Source organism: Myxine glutinosa, chromosome 6 (genome assembly GCF_964187855.1).
Source record: "Myxine glutinosa chromosome 6, kmMyxGlut1.1, whole genome shotgun sequence".
Taxonomy (NCBI): domain Eukaryota; kingdom Metazoa; phylum Chordata; class Myxini; order Myxiniformes; family Myxinidae; genus Myxine; species Myxine glutinosa.
The window spans coordinates 126,847,129-126,870,721 of record NC_136266.1 but is presented as its reverse complement, the minus strand read 5'-3'; the positions used below and the strand labels follow the sequence as shown (position 1 = coordinate 126,870,721).

The 23,593-nt window shown below is 44.0% G+C and overlaps 1 protein-coding gene across 2 annotated transcripts; it reads left to right on the top strand.

Annotated features, from left to right (window-relative positions):
• Positions 1 to 2,705: 2,705 nt before the first annotated feature.
• On the top strand, positions 2,706 to 21,566 carry RETSAT (retinol saturase). Of its 2 annotated transcripts, XM_068121019.2 has the most exons (11): positions 2,706 to 2,989; positions 10,175 to 10,357; positions 12,041 to 12,285; positions 12,816 to 13,017; positions 13,227 to 13,424; positions 13,535 to 13,654; positions 17,314 to 17,452; positions 17,575 to 17,687; positions 17,962 to 18,128; positions 20,300 to 20,459; positions 20,791 to 21,566. In XM_068121019.2, exons 1-11 carry the CDS (start codon positions 2,806 to 2,808, stop codon positions 20,934 to 20,936), a joined length of 1,857 nt encoding a protein of 618 aa, XP_067977120.2. In that variant the 5' UTR covers positions 2,706 to 2,805; the 3' UTR covers positions 20,937 to 21,566. The 2 variants fall into 2 exon arrangements, with proteins under 2 accessions (XP_067977120.2, XP_067977121.2); XM_068121020.2 differs by lacking the exon at positions 10,175 to 10,357 and having other exon boundaries at positions 2,717 to 2,989.
• Positions 21,567 to 23,593: the final 2,027 nt, after the last annotated feature.

The window sequence follows — 23,593 nt, the reverse complement described above, 5'->3', positions numbered from 1 at the left end:
ACAAAAGGGTGTAATAAAAATAATGTCAGAAAACAAAGAAATGCATGGTAACCAGAATCCTAAATTGAGGGACGCTCCAGACGGACTCGTATACAACACAAGGGGATATAAAAGAACGAAAGTAAAAATGTGTTTGTGTGGTGCTTTTGCTCAGTACTCAGCTTTGAGCGGCCCTTGAACCCCATCGGTCCTCGAACGGGTGCCTGGTCCGTGCGTGGGAAAACACACCTTGGCTCCAAGTTCTTTCACCCACCAACCATGGAACGTGAAGCGGGCAGGGCCTCGTTTCATCCTCGTCCCACGCTCCACATAGCACGCGGTCTCTCCAAGCTCACACGGCTCAGCACACAGCCGTCATGGAGTCAGCACTAACGAACCAGGGAAAGGATCCGCCCGCTCGCACCAATCGCCCAGACCAAAAGAAAGAACACGAGCTGCGACCGTCTGCAGCAAACTCGGGACACCAAGAGGGAAAAACTGTGACTTTGCTTTCAAACCCCAAACCAAGAGAAAATAATGCGTCTGCGTCTGCTCGCATCCAAACCCCGAACTAAGAAAGAAGAATGCGTCTGTGTATGCTGGGACACCATTCTTTTGTTCCCTGAGCTCTTACGTCATCCGATGACGTATGCGCGTGCCAATCCAAGAATCCATCTCATCACTATGGTCGTCCTGACCAATCGTTCTTCGGGACGTGGCCTCGTGGCCACTTTCCGGCCTTTGTGATGATCTGGTCAGTGGTATCATTGGTGGTGCTCAAATGTCCTGGTTCCGGTTACTTTTATTTAGAGTTGTAATTGCACGCCAATCGCTTGTCGGTTAGTGTGTGTGTGTGTGGCAGTGTCATAAGGAACAAGGGGTCGAGGCAATTTACATACAGGTCACAGAGGTCACACAGGCAATTTACATGCAGGGGATTTACCCTTAACCCCTACCTAATTAACATCACCCCACCCCTCACCATGGGGACAAATATACGACCTTACACGACATCCGGTCTAACGGATCCCTACTTCGGTACATGGAGGTTTCTTCTTCTTCACGACAGTACAATCTGTACAATCACTACCTGTACTATCCTACCTGGCCCCAAGGTAATCCATTGCCTACCCCCATAAACATAACAATATTATTAGTCCATCCGTCGCGCAGCGAGAGGTGTGCGTGCGTGCGTGCGTGTGTGCACGTGTGTGTGTGTGTGTGTGTGTGTGTGTGTGTGTGTGTGTGTGTGTGTGTGTGTGTGTGTGTGTGTGTGTGTGTGTGTGTGTGTCCCAATGGTTTTACCATCAAATTTTCACCAAAGCTTAATTTTGATAATACAGAGAAGGCAAATGAATAATTTTGCCAAAACGTCAAAAGATTAAAGATCTGCCAGCAACCATCTTCTGGTGAAACTGCCAAAATCAAGACTCTCCCCTCACCTTCACTCTTTTATTCATCTTTTCTCCCACCTCTGGAACAAACTCTCTCACTCTTTTCAATCCCACTCCTCCCTCCAGGTCTTTAAAACAGCTGTTCACCACCATCTCTTATCTTCCCCCATCCAAAACCTTGATCTTTTCTACCCCTGTTAATTCACCCCAGATCCACATTTTTGAAATACCGACTTTTTTCCTGGAAGTCCTAGCAGTGTCCATGTGTTTTTACCTCTCCTACCACCCCCACCTTCCCCTGCCCCTTCCCCTCCCCCAAGCCTTCTCCCTCCCACAGATCTCCCGATGTCACTGTTCTGTTGTGCTCGTGTGCTTCCCTCTCTCTCCCCATCTTGTCTCCCGCTCCCTTCATTATATGTTTTATGTGTCCGTTTATGTTTTTTTGTGATTAATGTCTTTTAAATGCTAGCTTTTACACGAGCCTCGATCTTGTATACAAAAATAATAAATAAAAAAAGGTCAGCGATATGACCTGGAATTTCAATTTACCATTTGAGTTTTGTCATCAAATTTTCAACAAATCTTTATTATGAGAATATTGAGAAGAAAAATTAAGAATTTGATCAAAAGGTCAAAGGTCAGCGTCACATAAAATCGTCAGTTTTCATCCGATTGACCTGAAATTCAATAATTTGCATATTGGGTCACAGAATTGGTTCACCAATCAAAAGCTAGAAACTGCTTTTTTTTTTAGATATAAAGCTCAAAGGTCAAGGCTGCTTGAAATCATTAATTTTAATTTTGCATTAAAAAAAAAACTGTTTTATTTATTTTGAGCACACGGAAGAAGAAGAAGAAGAAGAGGAAGAAGAATACGACTACATAAAAACGTATACGGACCACGGAGGTCGGACGGGCGTTTACATTGTCAAATGCTTTTCATGTTTCCGGTTGCATTTCTTTATTTTCAATGTTCATGCCACATCGTACATACATGATGTCGGCAGATTATATCAGTCTCCTGTTTTCCATGGCATATCATGTGCCCGCCCGTCTCACAGCTTATCTCAAACCCCCTGCAGATCGAAATAGTCCTTCCAGCTATGAGCAACCACCATGGTGCGGTGGTGGTGGCGGTGCAACAGCCCCGCCATGTTAAATGATTAATTGGTGTTAAAATGCTCGCTGCTTATTACAGCCATTATATTCGCTGTTCGGCGCCTATCATTACATATACTTGACCATTACAAACCCAGACATTCTATAACCGCAAAACCACACATCGACGTCCATCAAAGTCGAAGCCACGCCCACGCGGCTCCAAACGCGACAGTGAAGGAATGAGGAATGATGTAATGAATGAATAAAGAGTAGGGGGCGCGTGTTTTCCTCAGAAGTTCTTTCCAGGGAAGGCGCTCTCGTACGTCGTACCATGTACGTGCTGCTCGCCGCGCTCGGACTCGGGGGTACCGGCTTGGGGCTATGGATCGTGCTCCGGGTCGTGACCCGCTGGATGCACCCCAAACAGGGAAAGAACCCCTTCCGAGCGAGCTCGCTTCGGGTCCCGGGTCCTCTCGTCATGGACTCGGCAGTCAGAAAGCGAGTCATTAAACGAGGTATGTGGCCGTGGCCTCGCGGCAGGTGCACTACAGGTAGGCACTATGTAACCGCCGTGGGAAGCGATCAGCGTGAGCCCTTCCCCTTCGGACAAGGTCAAAATGAAGACCTTTGCTCTGACGAAGGGTTGATTGATGCTCGAGACGCCAGAAGGTTAACAAAGGTGCACATGCAGAGGTCATTGTAGAGCCAAATAGTGTAATGATCTACCTGATTTGTACTCCCTCTCACTTGTATTAAGGTTGTTGTTTGAGGTGCACTGCGCGGGAAAAGTGGACTTGGACAACAGCATTTCAAACGTACCACATCGTTCCGAACATGTCTAATTATTCCTCTCATTATTATTACTTTAATATTGCTTTATCGGTCTAATCGTGAGACTTCTTACGTACATCTGAGACTGTACGTACATCCTTTTATGACTGACTTTTTTTTTTTGTCTCCCCCGATTTCGCCGTTTTTCAGGTTGTTCTGCGTTGCGTCCCGCGTCTGTCCGTCCCGCGTCCGTCCGTCCCACGTCCGTCCGTGCCGCGTCCGTCCGTGCCGCGTCCGTCCGTCCCACATGTCTGTCCATCCCACATGTCTGTCCATCCCACATGTCTGTCCATCCCACATGTCAGTCTGTCCGTTCGTCCCACGCATGTCCGTCCGTGCCGCGTCCGTCCGTCCCACGTCCGTCCGTCCCACATGTCTGTCCATCCCACATGTCTGTCCATCCCACATGTCTGTCCATCCCACATGTCAGTCTGTCCCGCGTCCTTCCGTCCGTCCCGCGTCCGTCCGTCCGTCCCACGCATGTCCGGCCGTCCCACGTCCGTCCGTCCCACATATGTCCGTCCGTCCCACATATGTCCGTCCATCCCACATATGTCCGTCCATCCCGAATCTGTCCGTCTGTCCCGGTCGGTCTACTTTCTTTCTTATTCTATTATTTTAAACCACGTTTTTAAAATGTAATTTTATATAATTTGTCTCTTCTATGTTAGACACACTATTTCGTTTTAAGTTTGCTCATATTGTTGACACGTCATCGTCATCGTCATCGGCGTCGTCATATTGAATATAAAGTAGTTTCTTGTAGTTCTTCGTATCTGCTTCAGCAAAACGTAACCGCACATGCATTCGTGAGAGTCTGAACCCAAATGTTCTGACGTCCGAGTATTGAACAGCATCTGTGAATACAGGACATGTGGTTTGCAGGTTTATGGTCTGCTTCTTCTTCCTCAAGCACCTGGCTGTGGGGTGGCATCATTGGATGAGGGCACCGTTGTGCCGCTGATGCTGGTTAGGGAAGGAATTTGTAATTTATTCAGGGTGCCGGCGATTGCTCGCCTACTCTTCGCGAAGGCGTCCATGGGATCTTAAACGTCCGCAGACGGGACAACCATTTAACGTCCATCCGCACTCTTTAAGGAGCATTGGTTCTGCCAAAACAGTTTATTGGCAAAGGTTATACTGGGTGGTTTGCCATTGCCTTCATAGCGTTGTCTATCTGTGTGTTGTTTCTTCTTGTCCTCCATAATCTCTTTCATTCTTTATTTTTCTTTGTCTGCGGAAAGCATGTTACATGATTTATAGGTGCGAGACATGGGTAATGAACGTAGAGCAGCAACGAAGGCTGGAAAGGGTGGAAATGCGAATGGTTCGACGGATGTGCGGAGTATCGTTGAGACAGAGGAAGACAAATGATGAATTGCGAAAGACGATGGGAATATTGCCTGTGATTGATGCTGTGAAGAGGAACAGGTTGAGATGGTTTGGTCATGTGTTGAGGAAGGATGAAAGTGACTGGTTGAGAATAATGATGGAAATGAACGTAGAAGGAAGTAGAGGACGGGGAAGACCGAGAAAGACTTGGCTAAAGATGGTCGAAGAAGAAATGCGGGCAAGGGGGTTAACAAGGAGAGATGCAGAAAATAGGGCAAAATGGAGAAGTTTGTCTTGGGGACCGCAAGGCTAACCCCCGCTCAAGCAGGGAAAATGGCCTTAAAATGCCTGTTGTTGTTTGTTGTTGTCTGCGGAAAGGTGAATCTTGCAAATAGTTTTTGTACGGTTCACCTGGCTGTGCCTGGATGTCTCCATCTTTGCCTATTTGGGTTTTTCCTTTACCTGGCTGTGCCTGGATGTCTCCATCTTTGCCTATTTGGGTTTTCCTTTACCTGGCTGTGCCTGGATGTCTCCATCTTTGCCTATTTGGGTTTTTCCTTTACCTGGCTGTGCCTGGATGTCTCCATCTTTGCCTATTTGGGTTTTTCCTTTACCTGGCTGTGCCTAGATGTCTCCATCTTTGCCTATTTGGGTTTTTCCTTTACCTGGCTGTGCCTGGATGTCTCCATCTTTGCCTATTTGGGGTTTTCCTTTACCTGGCTGTGCCTGGATGTCTCCATCTTTGCCTATTTGGGGTTTTCCTTCACCTGGCTGTGCCTGGATGTCTCCATCTTTGCCTATTTGGGTTTTTCCTTTACCTGGCTGTGCCTGGATGTCTCCATCTTTGCCTATTTGGGGTTTTCCTTTACCTGGCTGTGCCTGGATGTCTCCATCTTTGCCTATTTGGGGTTTTCCTTCACCTGGCTGTGCCTGGATGTCTCCATCTTTGCCTATTTGGGGTTTTCCTTCACCTGGCTGTGCCTGGATGTCTCCATCTTTGCCTATTTGGGTTTTTCCTTTACCTGGCTGTGCCTGGATGTCTCCATCTTTGCCTATTTGGGTTTTTCCTTTACCTGGCTGTGCCTAGATGTCTCCATCTTTGCCTATTTGGGTTTTTCCTTTACCTGGCTGTGCCTGGATGTCTCCATCTTTGCCTATTTGGGTTTTTCCTTTACCTGGCTGTGCCTGGATGTCTCCATCTTTGCCTATTTGGGTTTTTCCTTTACCTGGCTGTGCCTGGATGTCTCCATCTTTGCCTATTTGGGTTTTTCCTTTACCTGGCTGTGCCTGGATGTCTCCATCTTTGCCTATTTGGGTTTTTCCTTTACCTGGCTGTGCCTAGATGTCTCCATCTTTGCCTATTTGGGGTTTTCCTGATACTCAAGTGCTATATTCGATCAGTTATTTGACTCTCTACTTTTAAATGTTGAACGTCAAGCAAGGAAGCAGTGCGCACCATTTTTACAGTCTTTGGTATGACTAGGCCGAGGTTTGAACCACCGACCTCCCAGACTCAGAGAACGCTCTAACCATTACACCACCGAGTCTGGTTCCTTGATTGATACTGATAGCGATACAGTTTATTACCGCACGTTAAGTTTCAACATCGATATGTTGTTGCCTAACGTGCACACATAATACTCCGGTTGAGTTGATCTTTGGATCCTTTATCTTTAGACACGGCCAAATTGCAGCTCCATGGCTCGAGATGATGTGTTCAGTGGGTCCACCCTCAAACAATGTGTTATTTGTGCACGGCATCATTAAGTTGTTTCGGGTATAAGTGCTACTGTTGATGTTTTGCGTTTATCGAGTGTAATTGCAATGTTGTTTCACTTTGAGGACAGAAATGAAACTTTGTCCACAGAGAAATGAGTGTACCTGGGAAGAGAGATCATTTTCACACTTTCTGGCAGGGCCACAGACGAAAACCAAGGAACCATAATCGCCTTCTGAGGAGGCCCGAGTCCCTCTTTTTGGTCATTGATGTTTTATGAGTGGTTTACAACAGGAGTGTGCCACCGACATGTTGCCAGGGTAGGGGCTGGGCTCGCCAATGATGTAGTTGTATTGTAAGGTTGAAAGGAGTGGGTGGAGGGGGGGGGGGCCCGGGGGGGTCGGGGTACGTGGAATGTTAAACATGTTCGTTATAGGCCAAATAACCATAGTCGACATATGTGATACAGACACATCCCTTCCCCCTTACAATCCAATCCTCCACCATAACCCTTCCTCACCCAAAGTGCCCTCCTCCTTTCTCACTCTCTCCTTGAAGGGGTATATTGGGGTCTGTGCGTACTTTCTGCATAGTTCCTATAGAAGGTCGCTTGGTGATCGGAATGTTGAGCTTGAGCCTTGACGGTAGATAAATGTTCATGGTGTTTACAATAATTGCAGACGTCTGTTAAATAAAATCACCAAGCCTGGCATGTTCACACAAGGTTCAAAGTCCATTGACTGGCAGTGGTGATCGGGGAAGTCAAGTTGGCCTTGCACGGGCCCACATCATCGGGAATTTTTGCATTACGGGCTGCAAGATATCAACGTTTTCATCAGGAAGTTCTCCAAATCTTTCATTGTGCCGAGGCACACCTCTTTCTCATATACTTTTCCAAGTATTTTTTGACTTATTTTAGAAGATTTTGAGCCATTTCGGGCAATGATCCTTATCTGACACGCATGATATACGTCCACTGCCTCGATGACTTGTTGCTAGGGGATTCTGCGAATGCACACAGAGCATTCTGGGATGGATTATGTAATTTAATAAGTCGCGTATTCCATATTACCATCCCTTATCTATCTATAATTCCAGTAATCTCTGTGTGTGTGTCTGTCTGTGTGTTTGTCTGTGACCGCTGTTTCTCGACAACCACGGGTCCGATATACTTGAAACTTGCCAGGTATATTGCTGGGGACCCGAGGATGTGCCTTTTCAAGGTTTCATATTAATCGGACAATTACTTACCGAGATATGTCCAAAAAACGCTTCAACCAATCAGAGAGCAGCGAGCTATCACGTGTGCCGAACGTGGCGATCAGACTCTGCCTCGGACGGCACATTTGACAGCGTATTCATTTATTTCACGTTGGAAAACTATGTTGCCGTTAAACTATGTTTTAAAACGAATTCAAACTGCGATTAAATTAAAACGATTCATCCTAACTGCGATTTGCGAACTTCCGGACAGTGACGACTGTCCGGCAGCACGCTTTCCGGCATCCAATCACAGAACGCTTTGTTGCGTAGGCGTGGCCGATGTGAGACGAGCGGAGCTGAGCGCGTTACGAGCTGACCGCCATTACGGTACGTAATTCGATTTCTTATGCGCATTATTTCTCCCAATTCATTCATCTCCCAATTTCTCCCAATTCAATTCGTATCACTAATAAAAACGAATTTGCGATTCATTCGCTTTCCTGCGCGTTTGTGCACGCGATGGCGATTGCTTTACCAAACTCCGGAAGCCGTTCGCTTTGGACCAAACCATTGCATGAGGGGGGGGTTCTGTGGTCGTTGCGAATGGACCAAACCATTCATGTAAATAGAGGGGGGGGATTGTCACTGTACTCGCAAGCCGTTCGCCGTTCGCTTTGGCGTTGCGAATGAACCAAACCATTTCATGTAAATAGAGGGGGGGGGGATATAATTTTAGATAGATATATAGTACGGGCATATATATAGTACGGGCATGCCCTAGTCTTACCAATTTGTAAAATTGCAGAGAGAAGCCAAAAAAACAGGCTGGAAAGATCCTCAGAGAAAACATAGACAAGTGTAATTTATCATGAACTAGTTTTATCGGATGCTAAATTCATTATGCAAAATAATATGAAACTTGGTGGACAGGTTGGGTGTGTGACAAGGAAGAATTTATTCAATTGTGGTGAAGATCCGAATCTGGATCCGAGAATTTTCTAAGTGATTCTTCACCATTGAGCGATAGGGCCAAAAATGATATTTAGCACGATATCTCAAAAAGTTGTGGACGAATTATGACAAAACTAGGTGGATGACTTGGTTATGCGACAAGAACAAGCCAATTTGAATTTGATTCATGTCCGAATCCAGATGCGGCCTATCAGTGGGATGCACAATGTCCAGTCCATCTGTAGAAACCTTTTAGCCTGGTGGAGGTATGCGCTCAGCAGAGTGTCGTTCTAGTTGATACCCAAGTTATTGTTTTCATTTTTTTTTGGGATACAAAGTCTTGGCTCAATTTTGTCTGTTGAATTTGTCTCTCTGTGCAATCTAGACAGTTTTATAGTTTATAGTGGGTTGTGGTTGTATTGTTGCTATTGTTTTTGTCATGATTTATTACCCTCACCAGAGGAGAGGGTATGGCATTTGAGTCAGTTTGTTTGTCTGTCTGTCTGTCTGTCTTTGTCTCTGTTTGTTCGCACGGAACATGAGTGTGCTTTTCTCTGCAACCGTTGTTCCGATTGCCAATAAATTTTCACCGGGGGAGCGGCGACTCCTGTATAATTTTTCATGATAATCAGGACATCATAGGTCACGTGGTATGGGCGCCATCTTGGAAAAACCGAAAAACGTTGCTCCACTATATCTCCGAAACCGCTGCGTGGAAAATAATTGAAACGTGGTTCAGTGTCAAGGACTCCCCATGGGGAACAACATATATTCATTATGACATAATTGGTGCCTTCATTATGATGTCATAATTAGACAAGTGGAATGCTTAATCTGATCAGTTTGACATTTATTGAGCATGATCTACACAAAAATTGTATGGGAGAATTAAATTGATGACGTCATTGGTCACGTGGTTCGCAGCCATATTGCACTGAACATAAATAAACGTCAATAAACCAAACAAACACAGCACCTAATAAACACCACACAAAATAGACCCCACAAACCCATCTCGGCGTGGGTCTGCAATCTGTTTGCTCTTTCTTGTTAATTTTACTTTCATTTGAAAATGAATTGTACAATATTTTGGCCGAATATTGTGTGCTTTGTCTGACTGCAATTTTCCATTTTTGTGGACAAATAATACATTTCAATTCAATTAAATGAATTCATTACAGAAATGTATATTACTACTACAGCTATAATGCACAAAGTGCCCACATGGGCACAACTTAGGCCGTGCTTTAAAAATCCAAATATACGATTGTGGTGAAATTAAATAATGGAGTGGAAGGCGAGGTTTATGGGAGTAGAAGAGAGGAGAATTTGGAATGGGTTTATGGCCACGGATTGGACTTTGTTGTTGATTATGCACGCCACGTATGCCACGTTTTAAAGTGTGACAATGGGAGACCACATTTCACATGCAACATCTTTACAGTGAAAAATTAATTTTATTTTTAGGATTATTGAACACCAATACATTTTGCTTAGGAAGGGCATCCGGCTGTAAAACATTGCTTCAAAAAGGGGACCACGGTGCCCAAAAAAGGCCAACCCCTGCGCTGCGGGGAAAAATGGCCTCTAAAGGTGGTTCAATACATTTTGCTTAGGGTAGCCGCAAAATGTAATGTATGTGCTTCTGTGTTGTGTTCTGTTCCAGCATTCTCCGCTAGCTTCGTACCAGAAAACCTGGATGCCATCGTGATAGGCAGTGGGATCGGCGGTCTCTCCGTAGCAGCTCTACTTGCCAAAGCTGGCAAACGGGTCCTGGTTCTGGAGCAACACAGCAAAGCTGGAGGGTGCTGTCACACGTATGGCAAGAAGGGATTTGAGTTTGATGTGGGTAGGTTCTTGGTCCACTCCAACATCCTCAGAAAAGATTGATTCTTTAACGTGTGAACAAACTTCAATGCACACAAACATGATTATGAAGCCGACATTGTATGAAGGCATGGAATCTCTGTGGTTTTGGCAGTGCCATTTGTGTACGTATAATTGATTACTTCCACCACCGAAGGTAGATGGAGGTTGTGTTTTCACCCCTCTCTGTTTGTCTGTTTGTCTGTGTGTCTGTGAACAAGATATCTCAAAAAGTTGTGGATGGATTCAGACGAAATTGGCAGAGAGGTAGTGTATGTGACAAGGACGAAATGATTAGATTTTGGTGAAGATCCGGATTCGGATCCGGCTCCTACAATTTTTAAGTGATTCTTCACCATTGGGAGATCGGGCCAAAAACGGTATATAGCAGGATATCTCAAAAAGTTGTGGACGGATTTGGACAAAACTTTGTGGAGAGGTTGGGTGTGTGACAAGGAAGAATTATTTTAATTTCGGTGAAGATTCGAATCTGGATCCGGATCAGAGAAATTTTCAAATGATTCTTCACCATCGAGTGAATGAATGAATGATCGTTTTAAGGCCATTTTCCCCACTAGAGCAGGAGTTAGCCTTGCGGGTCCCATGACAATCATGGTTCCCTGTTTTGAGCCAATATTTTTATGGCCGGATGCCCTTCCTGACGCCAACCATTAGTCGCCTCTTACGATGCGCAGGGATACGGTGTACCTATTCTAAATCGGGGTACACACCGGGATCATTCATCCCAGCAAGCTGGTACTCAATTTGCCGACCTCAGAAGGATGACAGGCTGAGTCAACCCCCCTGGCGTTAATTCAGCGATCGACAGAGATTCAAACTCAGGATCCTAGGATCCCAAGCCGGCACCCTAACTGCTAAGCCAACACCAGGCTTACTATTCTTCACCATCGAGTGATAGGGCTAAAACCGCTACATAGCACGATATCTCAAAAAGTTATGGGCGGATTTGGACGAAACTTGGTGGCCAGGTTGGGTGTGGGACAAGACTGAATCGATTTGATTTTGGTGAATATCTGATTATGGATTCGGATACGAGAATTATTTAGTTTTTTTACAGTGATTCTTCACCATTGAGAGATTGAGCAAAAAGCAATATATAACATTATATTTAAAATAGTTATGGACGAGTTATGCCGAAACTTGTGGGATGAGTTGGTTGGGTGACAAGAACAAGCTGATTAGATTTTGGTTCAGGTCTGAATCCAGATCCGGCCTTTCAGTGGAATAAAAACCACCGTTTAGAGGCCATTTTTCCCCGCAAGGCGTGGGTTGGCCTTTTCGGGGACCGTGGTTGTTGTTGTTTTTTGGTCCCCTTTTTGAAGCAATGTTTTACGGCCGGATGCCCTTCCTGCCGCCAACCCTTTCAGTGGAATACGAAACATAAACTGTTCAGCCTGGTTTAATCTGCGTTTAATCCTAAATTGTTGTGTTTTGTAGCTTTTAACGTTTTATACTTCCATCGTTAAGGTAATTGTACAGTATCGTATGCTTTAATGCTTCTGCTGACAAAGTCACCGGAGACATTATGATGTGATTAATTTGCACGAGGTCATGTTTTGCAAGTGACCTTTAGACTATGATGACTTCTTGCATGTGGTTGTAAGGCTTTTGTGCATGTTTTAATTTTTTTTTTTTTTTTTTTTAGGCATTCACTATGTTGGTGAGATGCAGTCAAACGCGATTACTCGGCTACTTATCGACCAGCTCACAGATGGACAATTACAGTGGATACCCCTCGATGACCCCTTTGACACAGTATTCCTGGGGGAGCCAGGGGAAATCCGCCGCAGATGTCCCTTATTCGCTGGACGTTATCATTACTGGGAGGGTCTAAAAGCTGAATTCCCCAAGGAGCACGAGGCCCTCGGAAAGTTTCAAGACCTCCTGCAGGTCTGACCTGTCTGGCTCGAAGCTGGTTTCTTAAATGTCTCTAAATGTTTGTCCGGAGAATGGATTTCTAATGTTTGGTCTGTTTGTTTAAAATAATGATGTAGCGTTTTGAAATGAGTATTTTATTCATTTATTTAGTTAGGTTTACCAAACTAAATGGTTCTATGTGTTTAGTCGAGCTAAAACGCAGACCTGCAAAATAAACTTTGGTTTTCACGACAGTTCTGAAATGGTTGACCTTGTGTAGCCAATAATGCCACCGGTTAAAAGTGCGTACAAATGTGTACTGTGTTCTAAAAAAACAAATTAACAGATCATTGTGATCTCACGAGGCTGAATGATTGATTTGACAACACTGAACAATTTGCACTGCAGTAGATCTCTGGAGATAATAACAATGTGTTTCCTTTGAAGCAATATGTGCTGAAACGTTAAGTGTTGTAAAATTCTTTTTTTTAATCCATGGGGTCTTGAAAAATCCGTTTGTTAACTTGTTTGTTGTTTTATCTAACTGCATAATACCGACGCAGGAGACACGCCGTGGGACCCTCTTCTTGGTTCTCCTCAAAGTGCTGCCACTCTGGTTTGCCCGATTACTCGCTCGCACTGGTCTCATCCACCTGTTCACGTCATACTTTCGTCTCGCAGCTCGTTCACTGAGCAGCGTGTTGGAAGAACTCACGTCTGATGTCGATCTCCGTGCTGTGCTGAGCTACTGCTGCTTTGACTATGGTATGGTCACAAAGGCAAAATATGGTCTCGTAATACCTGCATCACCTGCATCACCCCATCACTGATGAAGTAATGATCCACAGGCGTGCAATTAATACCTCATACACTTTTGTGATATTATGTGCTGACCATGATCATAAATTTCTCGAATCGGGCTGGATTAAGATACACAGCACTCTCATGGTCACATTTTATTTGTTACCTCTCAGGTTGCTTCCCAAAGGACACCAGCTTCACTATGCATGCCATCCTTCTCAACCACTATCAGTATGGCTCCTTCTACCCAGTTGGTGGTGCAAGCGAGATCGCGTTCCATATCATTCCCGTGATTGAGCGTGCAGGAGGTGCAGTGCTCACCAGAGCTCTAGTCAAGCGAGTTTTGCTCGACAGTGCTGGAAAAGCTTGTGGTGAGTTCCTGCTGTGCTCCAGTGATTAGTGGGACTGGTGGGGTGGAGTGGCAGGGGGGTGCGAGTGGTTTGTTGGTGGTTAAAATTGAGCTTGGGGATTCTCTGTGCAGGTGTGACGGTCCAAAAACCATCTGGGGAAGTTTACATAAATGCACCTTTGGTGATATCAGATGCGGGCATCTTCAACACCTTCCAATCTTTGCTACCGCAGGATGCGCGGATCAACTCCAGTGAGTTTAAGTAAAGTTGTTGGATTTTGGAAAATATAAATATATACTGTATTTGAACTTTTTAAAGTCATTGAAAAATGCATTCCCTTGACAACAGTATTTTTGGATATCTAAAAAGTTTGGTCACATGTACTACTTTTCACATGCCCCTCTTTAATAGCATGGTGTGCACTGTGCAGTATAGTACTAGAGTGTACCAGGCTCACAGAGGCTTGTATTTACAGTGTCTATAATCGGTATCTATTATCTGCAGCCCAGGCTCCAGATGCTGGGAACCCAGGTTCAACTCCCTTTCACCAGATGTTTTTGTCCATTACCTACAAATATCTTTGCAATCCATGTTAAACAAGAAATAGCAATCAGAGATTGCAGACCCTCACCAGAACGTGTTTTTAGTGGTTTTTAAGGCTTTTGTGTCAAAACAAATATGGCGGCCGAACCACATGAGCGATGACGTCATTATTTTTTTTTCTTCACCAATTTATCCCGAGATGATGCTCAACAAATTTCATCTTGATTGGATGAAGTTTTGTACTTGTCGAATTATGACGTCATAATGGAGGCACCTATGACATCATTATTAACATGTGTTATTCCCCATGGAGAGTTGTTTACAATGAGCCATGTCTCAATTTTTTCGATGCAGTGCTTTCGGAGATATAGAGGTGCAAATCTTTTCGGTTTTTCCAAGATGGTGCCTGTACCACGTGACCTATGACGTTATAATTATCATTAAAAAATTCTACGGGTGGAGTTGCACCTATGGTGAAAATATCCTGTCAATCGGACCAACGGTTGCAGAGAAAATCATATTTGTTCTGTGCGGACAAACAAACAGACAGACAGACAGACAAACGGACTCAAATGCATTACCCTCTCCGCTGGCGAGGGTAACTAGAACGGCACTCGATAGTGAGCATATCTCTGCCAGGCTGAACAGTTTACGTTTTATATCCCACGGAACTGGATCCAGACCTGACCCAAAATCGAATCGGCTTGTTCTTGTCGCCTAAGCAACTCATCCACCTAGTTTTGTTACAAGTCATCCACAACTTTTTGAAATATCATGCGACTGTATATGTCATTTTTGGGCCTATTACTCAATGGTGAAGAATCACGTTATTTGGATCCCAACCAAAATCGAATAGATTTGGCCTTGTCACACACCAAACCTGTCCACCAAATTTCTTCCGACTCCATCCAGAACTTTGAGATTTCCTGCTCACAAACAGACAGATAGACAGGGGTGAAAACATCACCTCCATCCACCTTAGGTGGTGGAGGTAATAAAAGTACGCCAATGTTTGTCAATGTCTTTTTCCTGCATGTACAAGCTCTATTGTGATTCTTAGAGAAATGTAAAAATAAATCTATGAAGTATTAGTGGCAGTACCATTCAAATGTATATATATATATATATATAACCTCTGCTCTAGCGGGGAAAATAGCCTTAAAACGATCATTCATTTATATATATATATATATATACAGTATATGTATACTATAGTAAAAAGCTCGTCAAAAATGACGGGTTGGAACAGTTTATTGGATGGTGCAGCCTCGTGAGCGTGCCAAAGTCTGAAGCCTCAGGTGTGCTTATATCTTTTTATTTATTAATTAGACATCATACGGACGTAAATGAACACTAGTTTTACTCTGTGCGCGTTGTACATCACGAGCAGCAGATATCCTCAAAAATAAACCATCGTGAACTTGTTGAAAGATTGGCCTTTAAAACCTACCCTTGTTAAGGGAGACAGACATCTGTACAGACACACAAACTGACATTGTGTTTTATCCATACATATATACATGTGTGACCCATGGAGTAGCTCGAGTATAAATTCCATGCAGTATAAATATTTTTTTTGCACCTGAGTTGCCAATATGAACCATCCGTTTATAGGGGAATGTGGAAGCAGGCCAAACATAAGTTGTTACTGGAGAAAAATGCCAAACTGACAACAGCATTGTTTCAAATTATATTTTCCTGACTGTGTGACCAACACCAAGCAAATTGCCTTTGTGATTGTCCAATCGATGCTAAAAATCCTATTATCATACGATGTGTATTTAGGCTTGTGGGAGTGTTTGCTGGATGGAATGAGTTAAAAATTGGTGTGTGTTTGGGAAGGTTTTCGGCATTAAAAAAAAATCCTAGTCGTGGGGTTTTGGGGGGTGCGAGGAGGATGGTTGTGTGTGTGTGTGTGTGTGTGTGTGTGTGTGTGTGTGTGTGTGTGTGTGTGTGTGTGATGGTGTGTGATGGTGTGTGTGTGATGGGGCAGAGGGAGGGAGGGGAAGTAACATGGATGACGATGCAAATTATATTTATCGCATTGTGTATTGTGATTATCTATCAAAATGTGTGTTGTACCACCCAGTGGTGCTGGGAGAGGGTATCACAAGTTGGCTGTAGAGATTACTTGCAATGTTGCATGTTGCAAGTTGGCAAGAGAATACACGTGACGTATAGTGCAAGGACTTTACTGAACCTGACCCCTGCCAGAGGGAGTGGGTATTACTCCTGTAGGGAGCTGGTAATTTCACATCGCAAACAGGTCGGTGGTCTTAGTCTTCTTCTGCCTCCTTTCTGGTCTTGCACCCTCTGTCGTCTCTGTGCTTTGTCCCTCCCCCACCCTCCAGTTTCTGCAGGCCACACGTGGTTCACCAGCAACCCAGCTTATGGTGAAACTCCCAGAATCACTGCTCCACTCATTCGTTCCTCTTTTTTTCCTGCGCATGGAACCAACTTCCACATTCTCTGAAATCGAATCCTTACCTGCAGGTCTACAAGGCAGCTGTTCACCACCATCTCATATCACTCCCCAATCCAATACCATGATCTTTTCTACCCTCGTTAAACCACCTCCCTACTCCCTTCCCCCTCAATTTCCAGTTTTTCCTTCCTGAGAGTTTGCTTCCATCTACATCTTGTCCACATTCTCAATTGTTGACCATTCTGCATTCTCCCTCATTCGTACCCTTGTTTGTCCGTCTCCATCTATTTTGTCCTTCAGCCCTGCTATTGGTGTTTCCCCCTCTCTTTATAGACTTCCTTTTGTGTTGTTGCTTTCTGATCCATTCTGTGTTCTAGCTTTTCTATGACCCTTGACTTTGAATACAAAGAAGTTTCAAATTTTTCCATTCAACGGTTTCCGAGAAATATTTTTTTAATTATTTGCTTTTAATCCAAGATTGCTGCCATAGCACGTGACCTATGACATCACAATTATCATAAAAACGTTCTGCATTGGTGTCACTCCTACCCTGAAAGTTTAGTCGCAATCTGACATATGGTTGCTGAGAAAAACGAGGTTTAGTCCGTACGGACGGACGGATAACCCGAAAACATAATGCCTCCGGCGACTTTGTCGGCGGAGGCATGAAAAAACAGAAGGTAAGGCGTATTGCTTAATGAAAATGATGCAAATTTGTTGTGAAAGGATTGTGTGGAGAAGTTATAATTTTTCATTCAATGACAGGTTTGCTATTTGTCAGTTATGTCTTCTGTGAATGAACACACTTTAAACACAGAGAAGATCCTTCCATCCTACATAAGATCATCCCATATAATATTGTTATATCGTTTGTTCCATAAGGAAGAAGAAGCATTCTTTCCTTCCCCCATAACCCCCCCCTCCTCCCTCCCTTCTCCTCAGAGATCAACGCGATTCTTGGGCGAGTGGACCATAGTATGGCTTCGTTTTCTGTGTTTGTGGGACTTCGTGGCACACAGGAAGAGCTCGGTCTGCGAGCGGCCAACTTCTGGCTTGTCCGTGACAGCGACATAGATCACAGGTGTTGGACAGATAGTAAATGTGGGTGACGAGGAACTAGACGTTTGATGGTAAAACACCTAAGCAGGCCGTTATAACCCCCACCAGTTTCTTTAACTTCATCATTTTGTTTCTCTCGTTCAGTGTAAGCAGATACATGTCTTTGTCTCAAAACGACGCCATCAAAGAAGACCCTCCTGTCCTGTTCATTTCCTTCCCCTCAGCTAAAGATCCAAGCTGGGACCAGCGCCACCCAGGTGCTTTGATGATGATCATCTCACTTATTATGATGATTGGGCAATATTGTGCTGCATTGTAGTTGTAGTATCGATGGTTGAAGACATGTATCCATGTTTAGGATTTCAGTGTCGTTTTTCCTAATAGAATAAGTGCGCGTAGTGAACGTGCTGTTCGACTTGAGACAAGTCACATTTTATTCATCTTTTTTTTTGAACTCATGTGGTGAGACTTGCTGGATTGGCTGAGTTTTTTTTTGTTTGTTTGTTTTTAACACTCGTGTTCTTGAGACAGGCGTCTCCACCATGGCTGTGGTGTCCATCTCACGGAATGACTGGTTTTCTGAGTGGAGCTCAGGGAAAGTGAGGAAAAGAGGTGATGAATATGAGGCTTTGAAGGGAGCATTTGGACAGCTGATATTGGATCAGGTCATCAAGATATTCCCACACCTGGAAGACAAGGTGATGTCCTTGGTGCAAGAGGCCTGAAGTGTGTGCTGCAGCAGACATTTTTTTTTCATCTTGTGACTTAAGTTACCTGTTACCAATTGAGAGCGGGGTGGTGTTGGTGTTCCTTATTACCCTGTGCTCGCGAAGCGAGGATAAGTGATCGGTTGCGTGCGTGTGTGTTTGAGTACGTATGTGCGTGTATGTTGTATGTGTCTGCATTTTAAAAATTCATTTTCTCAGCAAGCGTTGGTCCGATTGACAAAAAAAGTTTCACCATAGGAGCAACTCCTCCTGTATAATTTTTTTACTGGTGATGATGACATCATAGGTCACGTGGTACAGACGCCATCTTGGAAAAACGTTGCACCTCTATATCTCCAAAACTGCTCAATTAAAAAAATTGAAACATGGCTCATTGTCGAGCAATGTCCAAAACGTCCATTGCCTGGCCGGCTGAGTTTTATAAGAACACTAACAGAAGTACCCGGCATTGCCGGGCGGGGGAGGGGAGGGGAGGGGGAAGAGAAGGGGAGGGGAGGGGTACGGGGGGGGGGAGGGGAGGAGAGGGGGGAGGCGAGACGAGGGGGGGGGAAGTACCCGGCATTCCGTGTATAAACGTGAGGGAGAAGAGGGGGGAGGGGGAGGGGTTAGGGTGGAGGGGGAAGGGAGGGGGAGGGGAGGATGGAGGGGGGAGGGAAGGGGAGGGCCAGTCAACAATGACGTTGCAGTTCTCATGGTCGGAGAGCAGCACAACAATCGCGACATCGTCCTGGATCTTCGCAACAGCACGAAGCGGATTTTGGAGACTCACCGATCCTGTGACGCCCTCCAGTACCGGCGTTGCCGGGTGGGGGAAGGGAGACCCGTACATTCCCAACCCGTACATTCTCCCTCTCGACTCAAGCTCACTCGGACAAAAGCCTCGCACAAATTACACCGTGAAGGCCCAATGGCCATGTCTATGCCACAAATCAAGTACGTGAGCGAGTCGGGCGCATTGAATTGAAAATATATAGAACGCTCATACTCCGTGAAAAGTGAAGCCAACTGGCGGCGGGGATGGAACATCACGTGATCGCTCTGAGCGAATCAGCGCGCTGCTCTGCCACTGGTCAGAATCCGTGTATAATATTCCTCGCTGAAAAAAAATCTATGTGAAACATGCTACTATCTATGCTAAATCATGCTAAATCATGCTAAATCATGCTAAATGCTAATCATGCTAAAATCTATGCTACTTGCTGTGAGTTTATGGCGGCAAGGAACATCACGTGATCGCGTCACGAACATCATTCGTGATCACGTCATCAATGAGCGCGAATGAGCGAATCAGCACGCTGCTCTGCTACCGATTCAGATTCCGTGTATAATATTCCTCGCTGAAAAAAAATATGGATCTAAAGATGAAAGGAAAAAAAACCTATGTGGTGTGAATGGCAATGTTCCTCGCTGAAATGTGAAAAAACGCAATCGCTTTTCGCTCTGAAATACGTGCGAATGTGTAACTGAGTTAATGGCGGCAAGGAACATCACGTGATCGCTCTGAGCGAATCAGCGCGCTGCTCTGCCACCGGTCAGATTCCGTACATAATATTCCTCGCTGAAATGCGCCGAGGTAAAAATATGGTAAAAAAATATTATGAAATAAATCTTTTTTAGGTCGGCCATGTTCTTCCCAGGCTCAATGGCCATGTCTGTGCCAAATATCAAGTACGTGAGCCTCTCCGTTTAGGAGTCTATCGGTAACATTACACACACACACACACACACACACACACACACACACACACACACACACACAAACTGTGTTTTATATATATAGATTAGGAAAAATTACAAGAGGCATTTACACACAGGTGATTTAATCTTACAGACCCTACCTAGATTGCACAACTCCACTCCTCCGTGTGGAGACACCTAAACACTTACCCGGACATTCGACACTACTTAGATACATTGAGATGGCTTCACGGCATACCGAGCATGCTAATCTACACGATTATATCTTGTCTGAGGTATTTCTTCATTTACCCCCACAAACGTAATAGTATTTGATTTGTTTAATCCCTAATTCTTTACAATTAAATCGTCCCTTGCTCCCACCCACGAATCTAATGGTAGTATTGATCTTGCATGGTCGTGTGCTCAACTCGGTCTTATCGCCTCTCTGCGTACAAGCGCAGATTGAGTATGTGGAGTATGCAACACCTGCAAGCAACCAGCACTACCTGTGCTCACCGTGTGGCGAGATCTACGGTGCAAACCACAACATGAATCGCTTCACACCGGACACAGCAGCACTGTTACGGCCTCAAACTCCCATCCAAAACCTTTATCTCACAGGTTTGTTTCCAGGGTTGGTGCTTAACAGTCGAGATGCTTCTGTTTAGAATGTATTGCATTTTTATTATCGATTGTGCAATTGGAACGTTTTATCAGAGTACAGGTAATTTGCAAATCTCTCTTAACAATAAGGTCATCAAGCACAACTTTTGAGGATGCAATGGGGTTGAGGATGCAATGGGTTGAGGGTGCAGGTAATAGATCTCACCACTGCAGGGGCAGGTTGTTTGCTGTAATTATGATGGGAAGAGGGAAAAATAAGTCATGATACCACATATTTATTCCTATTTACCCCTTCGATTTTCTACCTCCACCTCTCCAACCCCTTTAGGTCAGGACGTCTTCTGCTGTGGCTTTGCAGGAGCTATGTTTGGGGGGTTGTTGTGTGCCTCCCAAATCCTGAACCGTAATCTTTACGACGACCTGCAGAAGTTCAAAAAACAGACACCAATGGAGGCCACTCTCAAAGTGCAGTGAGACGTGAATGCAATTTTCTTTTCTTGATCAATTACTTTACTTTCTCAAATAAATTACAATGGCATCTGCACTGCATTTGGCATTTTTAACCCACGTTACCCGACTACATAATTGGTGGCGTGTACAATCGGATGCATTTGTCAATCCAATTTTTCAGACTTTGCTCTAAAATTAAAAAAAAAAATCAAGAAGTTTTGCCTGCGAATGTTTTTTGCAAAAGAGTTCTAAACGTGTAAACACTCGACGATGGAACCCAATATGCTGAGCGGAACTCATTCCACGTGATTGCCTCCAATTTCGGCTTTACAAGCACTTTATTCTACGTGGATGGAATGGAACCGAGATTATCATACATAGGGGTTTTAAGGAGCTCGATGGAGACCACTTGATTGGTAAACAATATTTGTGAGAGTGGAATGGTGTGTGTGAATGTTTTGCATTATCACAAAACTAATACCTACTTCATAGATGAAGCCAGGACAGCCATCCAACCAGCCTTTCCAGCAATACACCGCCTAAAAGATGTGTTGCTTATCCGCCTTACAATGTTGAAGATTAAAATTGATGATGCTGCACCTGTTGGATGGCAAACCGATCAGTGTGAGATTAAAATGAATAATTTGAATGGTTTCTGGAGCAACATGTTGTCCTTATTGCAATTTCCTGCGTATACTTGTACAGCGCAAAGACTAATTGGTGAGAAGCTTGGAAGTTGAGTTTTCATGATGCTTGTTGGAGAAACGTCTTAATATTTTGAGTTGCTTTCTTGAATGTGATGTACAAATCGATTTGAATCTACTAATTAATGGGGATCAAAGTATTAAAAGCGATCAAATATAAATCTGACCCATGTTGATGAGAAACACCCCTCCAAAGATTTATTCGGTAATGATGCCATCACTGGCCAAATCGGAAATGGAATTGAACAGCAATCTGGGACCATCATGGTGCCTTTATTGTTTACATTTTAAAATAATTTTAATTATTGGAACGTGCTCCCTTCTGTTGAGATGTCTGGTCATAGATTTGTTCCCCTGTGGCATTTAATTGGTTCAAAATTGCTGCTCTGGTGCAGTGTTGTCAAGGGGTATGGCATATCCAACCACATCATCCTTCATGGGGGGGAGGGGCATAAAGCTGGCTGTCCAAGTTTGTTGGCGTGAAAGAACCCATGGTATCTCAAGAGTAGGACATCGTGTGCTGGTGTCCTAGCTGAATCCTCTGCTGGTATTGTGCTGATATAAACCTCTCGGTTGAATGAAATATTTTGTTACCTCAGCCACAAAAGGTGGACGGAGATTGTGTTTTCACCCCTGTTCGTCCGTCTGTTTTCTTTTTCTCATTTGCTGACTTCTTCCCCTCGTAGCCTAAAATATACGTTGGTTTCTCCTGTTATTAGTCCCCTACCGGTGTACACCGGAGGGGACTATAGGTTTGCACTCCGTCCCTCCGTCTGTCAGTCTGTCTGTCCGTCCGTCACGCAATGAACAGTTTTCCGAACTTTTTTTCTAAACTCTTAATGCTAATGATTTCAAACTTGGTACATGGTTTCCTCATGATACGTTACAGATCAAGTTCGAACTTCACGACGTTTCGATCATTTTTGACAAAGTTATGGCATTTTGAACTTTGGGAATTTCCCCAACAGTTTTCCGGACGACAGGCTGCCGGTAGGGGACATGTATTGCAGCGCAATACTATCTTACATGGCCATGGTACAGCAGCTACTGACATCGGATAAAAGTCATCGCCATGAAACCGATTTCATTTTAATGAGCGATATGACATGTTCATCCATAACATAATGTTCCATGTTTGATTAACCATGTATGTTTCCTTGCATTTGTTTACACCAGAAATATCAGCTGATTGTGGCTGTTTGATGATGAAAATAAAAAAAATGGATTTATAGTCAAAATAACAAACAAGACATCCTGATCCTGCTTTGCATTGTTCAGGTAGCAAGTTTGAAAGTGGCGCTGCTTTTATAATATGTCTCGGGGTCAGTCACGGATGGATTGTATAATACGGTATAGTTAACAGATCTTTATTGCAATATTTTAAGTAATTTGCGAATGATATTTATGAATAACATGCCGTTGGGTAACTGAGCCATCTGATACTGTGATGTCATAAGCGACATTTTGCTGCTCGGTTTTTCAAGTGCTGCACCCGCAGGTTTCTCTGCAGTGACGTCATCGTGGGACAAATTGGATGCACTGATAATAAAATAAAATAAAATAAACACTTTTCATATAAAGGTGATTCAAAGATTGCTGTCCTTTTGTTTTCTGAACAATTTGAGATGTGTGGGTGAGTTAAACATAGTCATGGCCAAAAATATTGGCACCCTTGCACTTTTTTCAAATAACTCAAAATTTTCTCTAAAAATAAGTTGAAATTGACAAAAGTATTTGGTCTCCACAATTCTTTATTTCACTGTTAATATTACAGAATCTTTGGTTTTGATTCAGAACTTAATATATCCTTTTATATCAGAAAATAAAAAGAAATGGCATTGACAAAATTATTGACAGCCTGGACTTAATATTCGGTAGCACACACAGACTTTGGACAAATTAACTGCAGCCAAGCACTTCCTATAGCCATGAATGAGCTTCCTACACCTCTCTACTGGCAGATTGGCCCACTCGTCT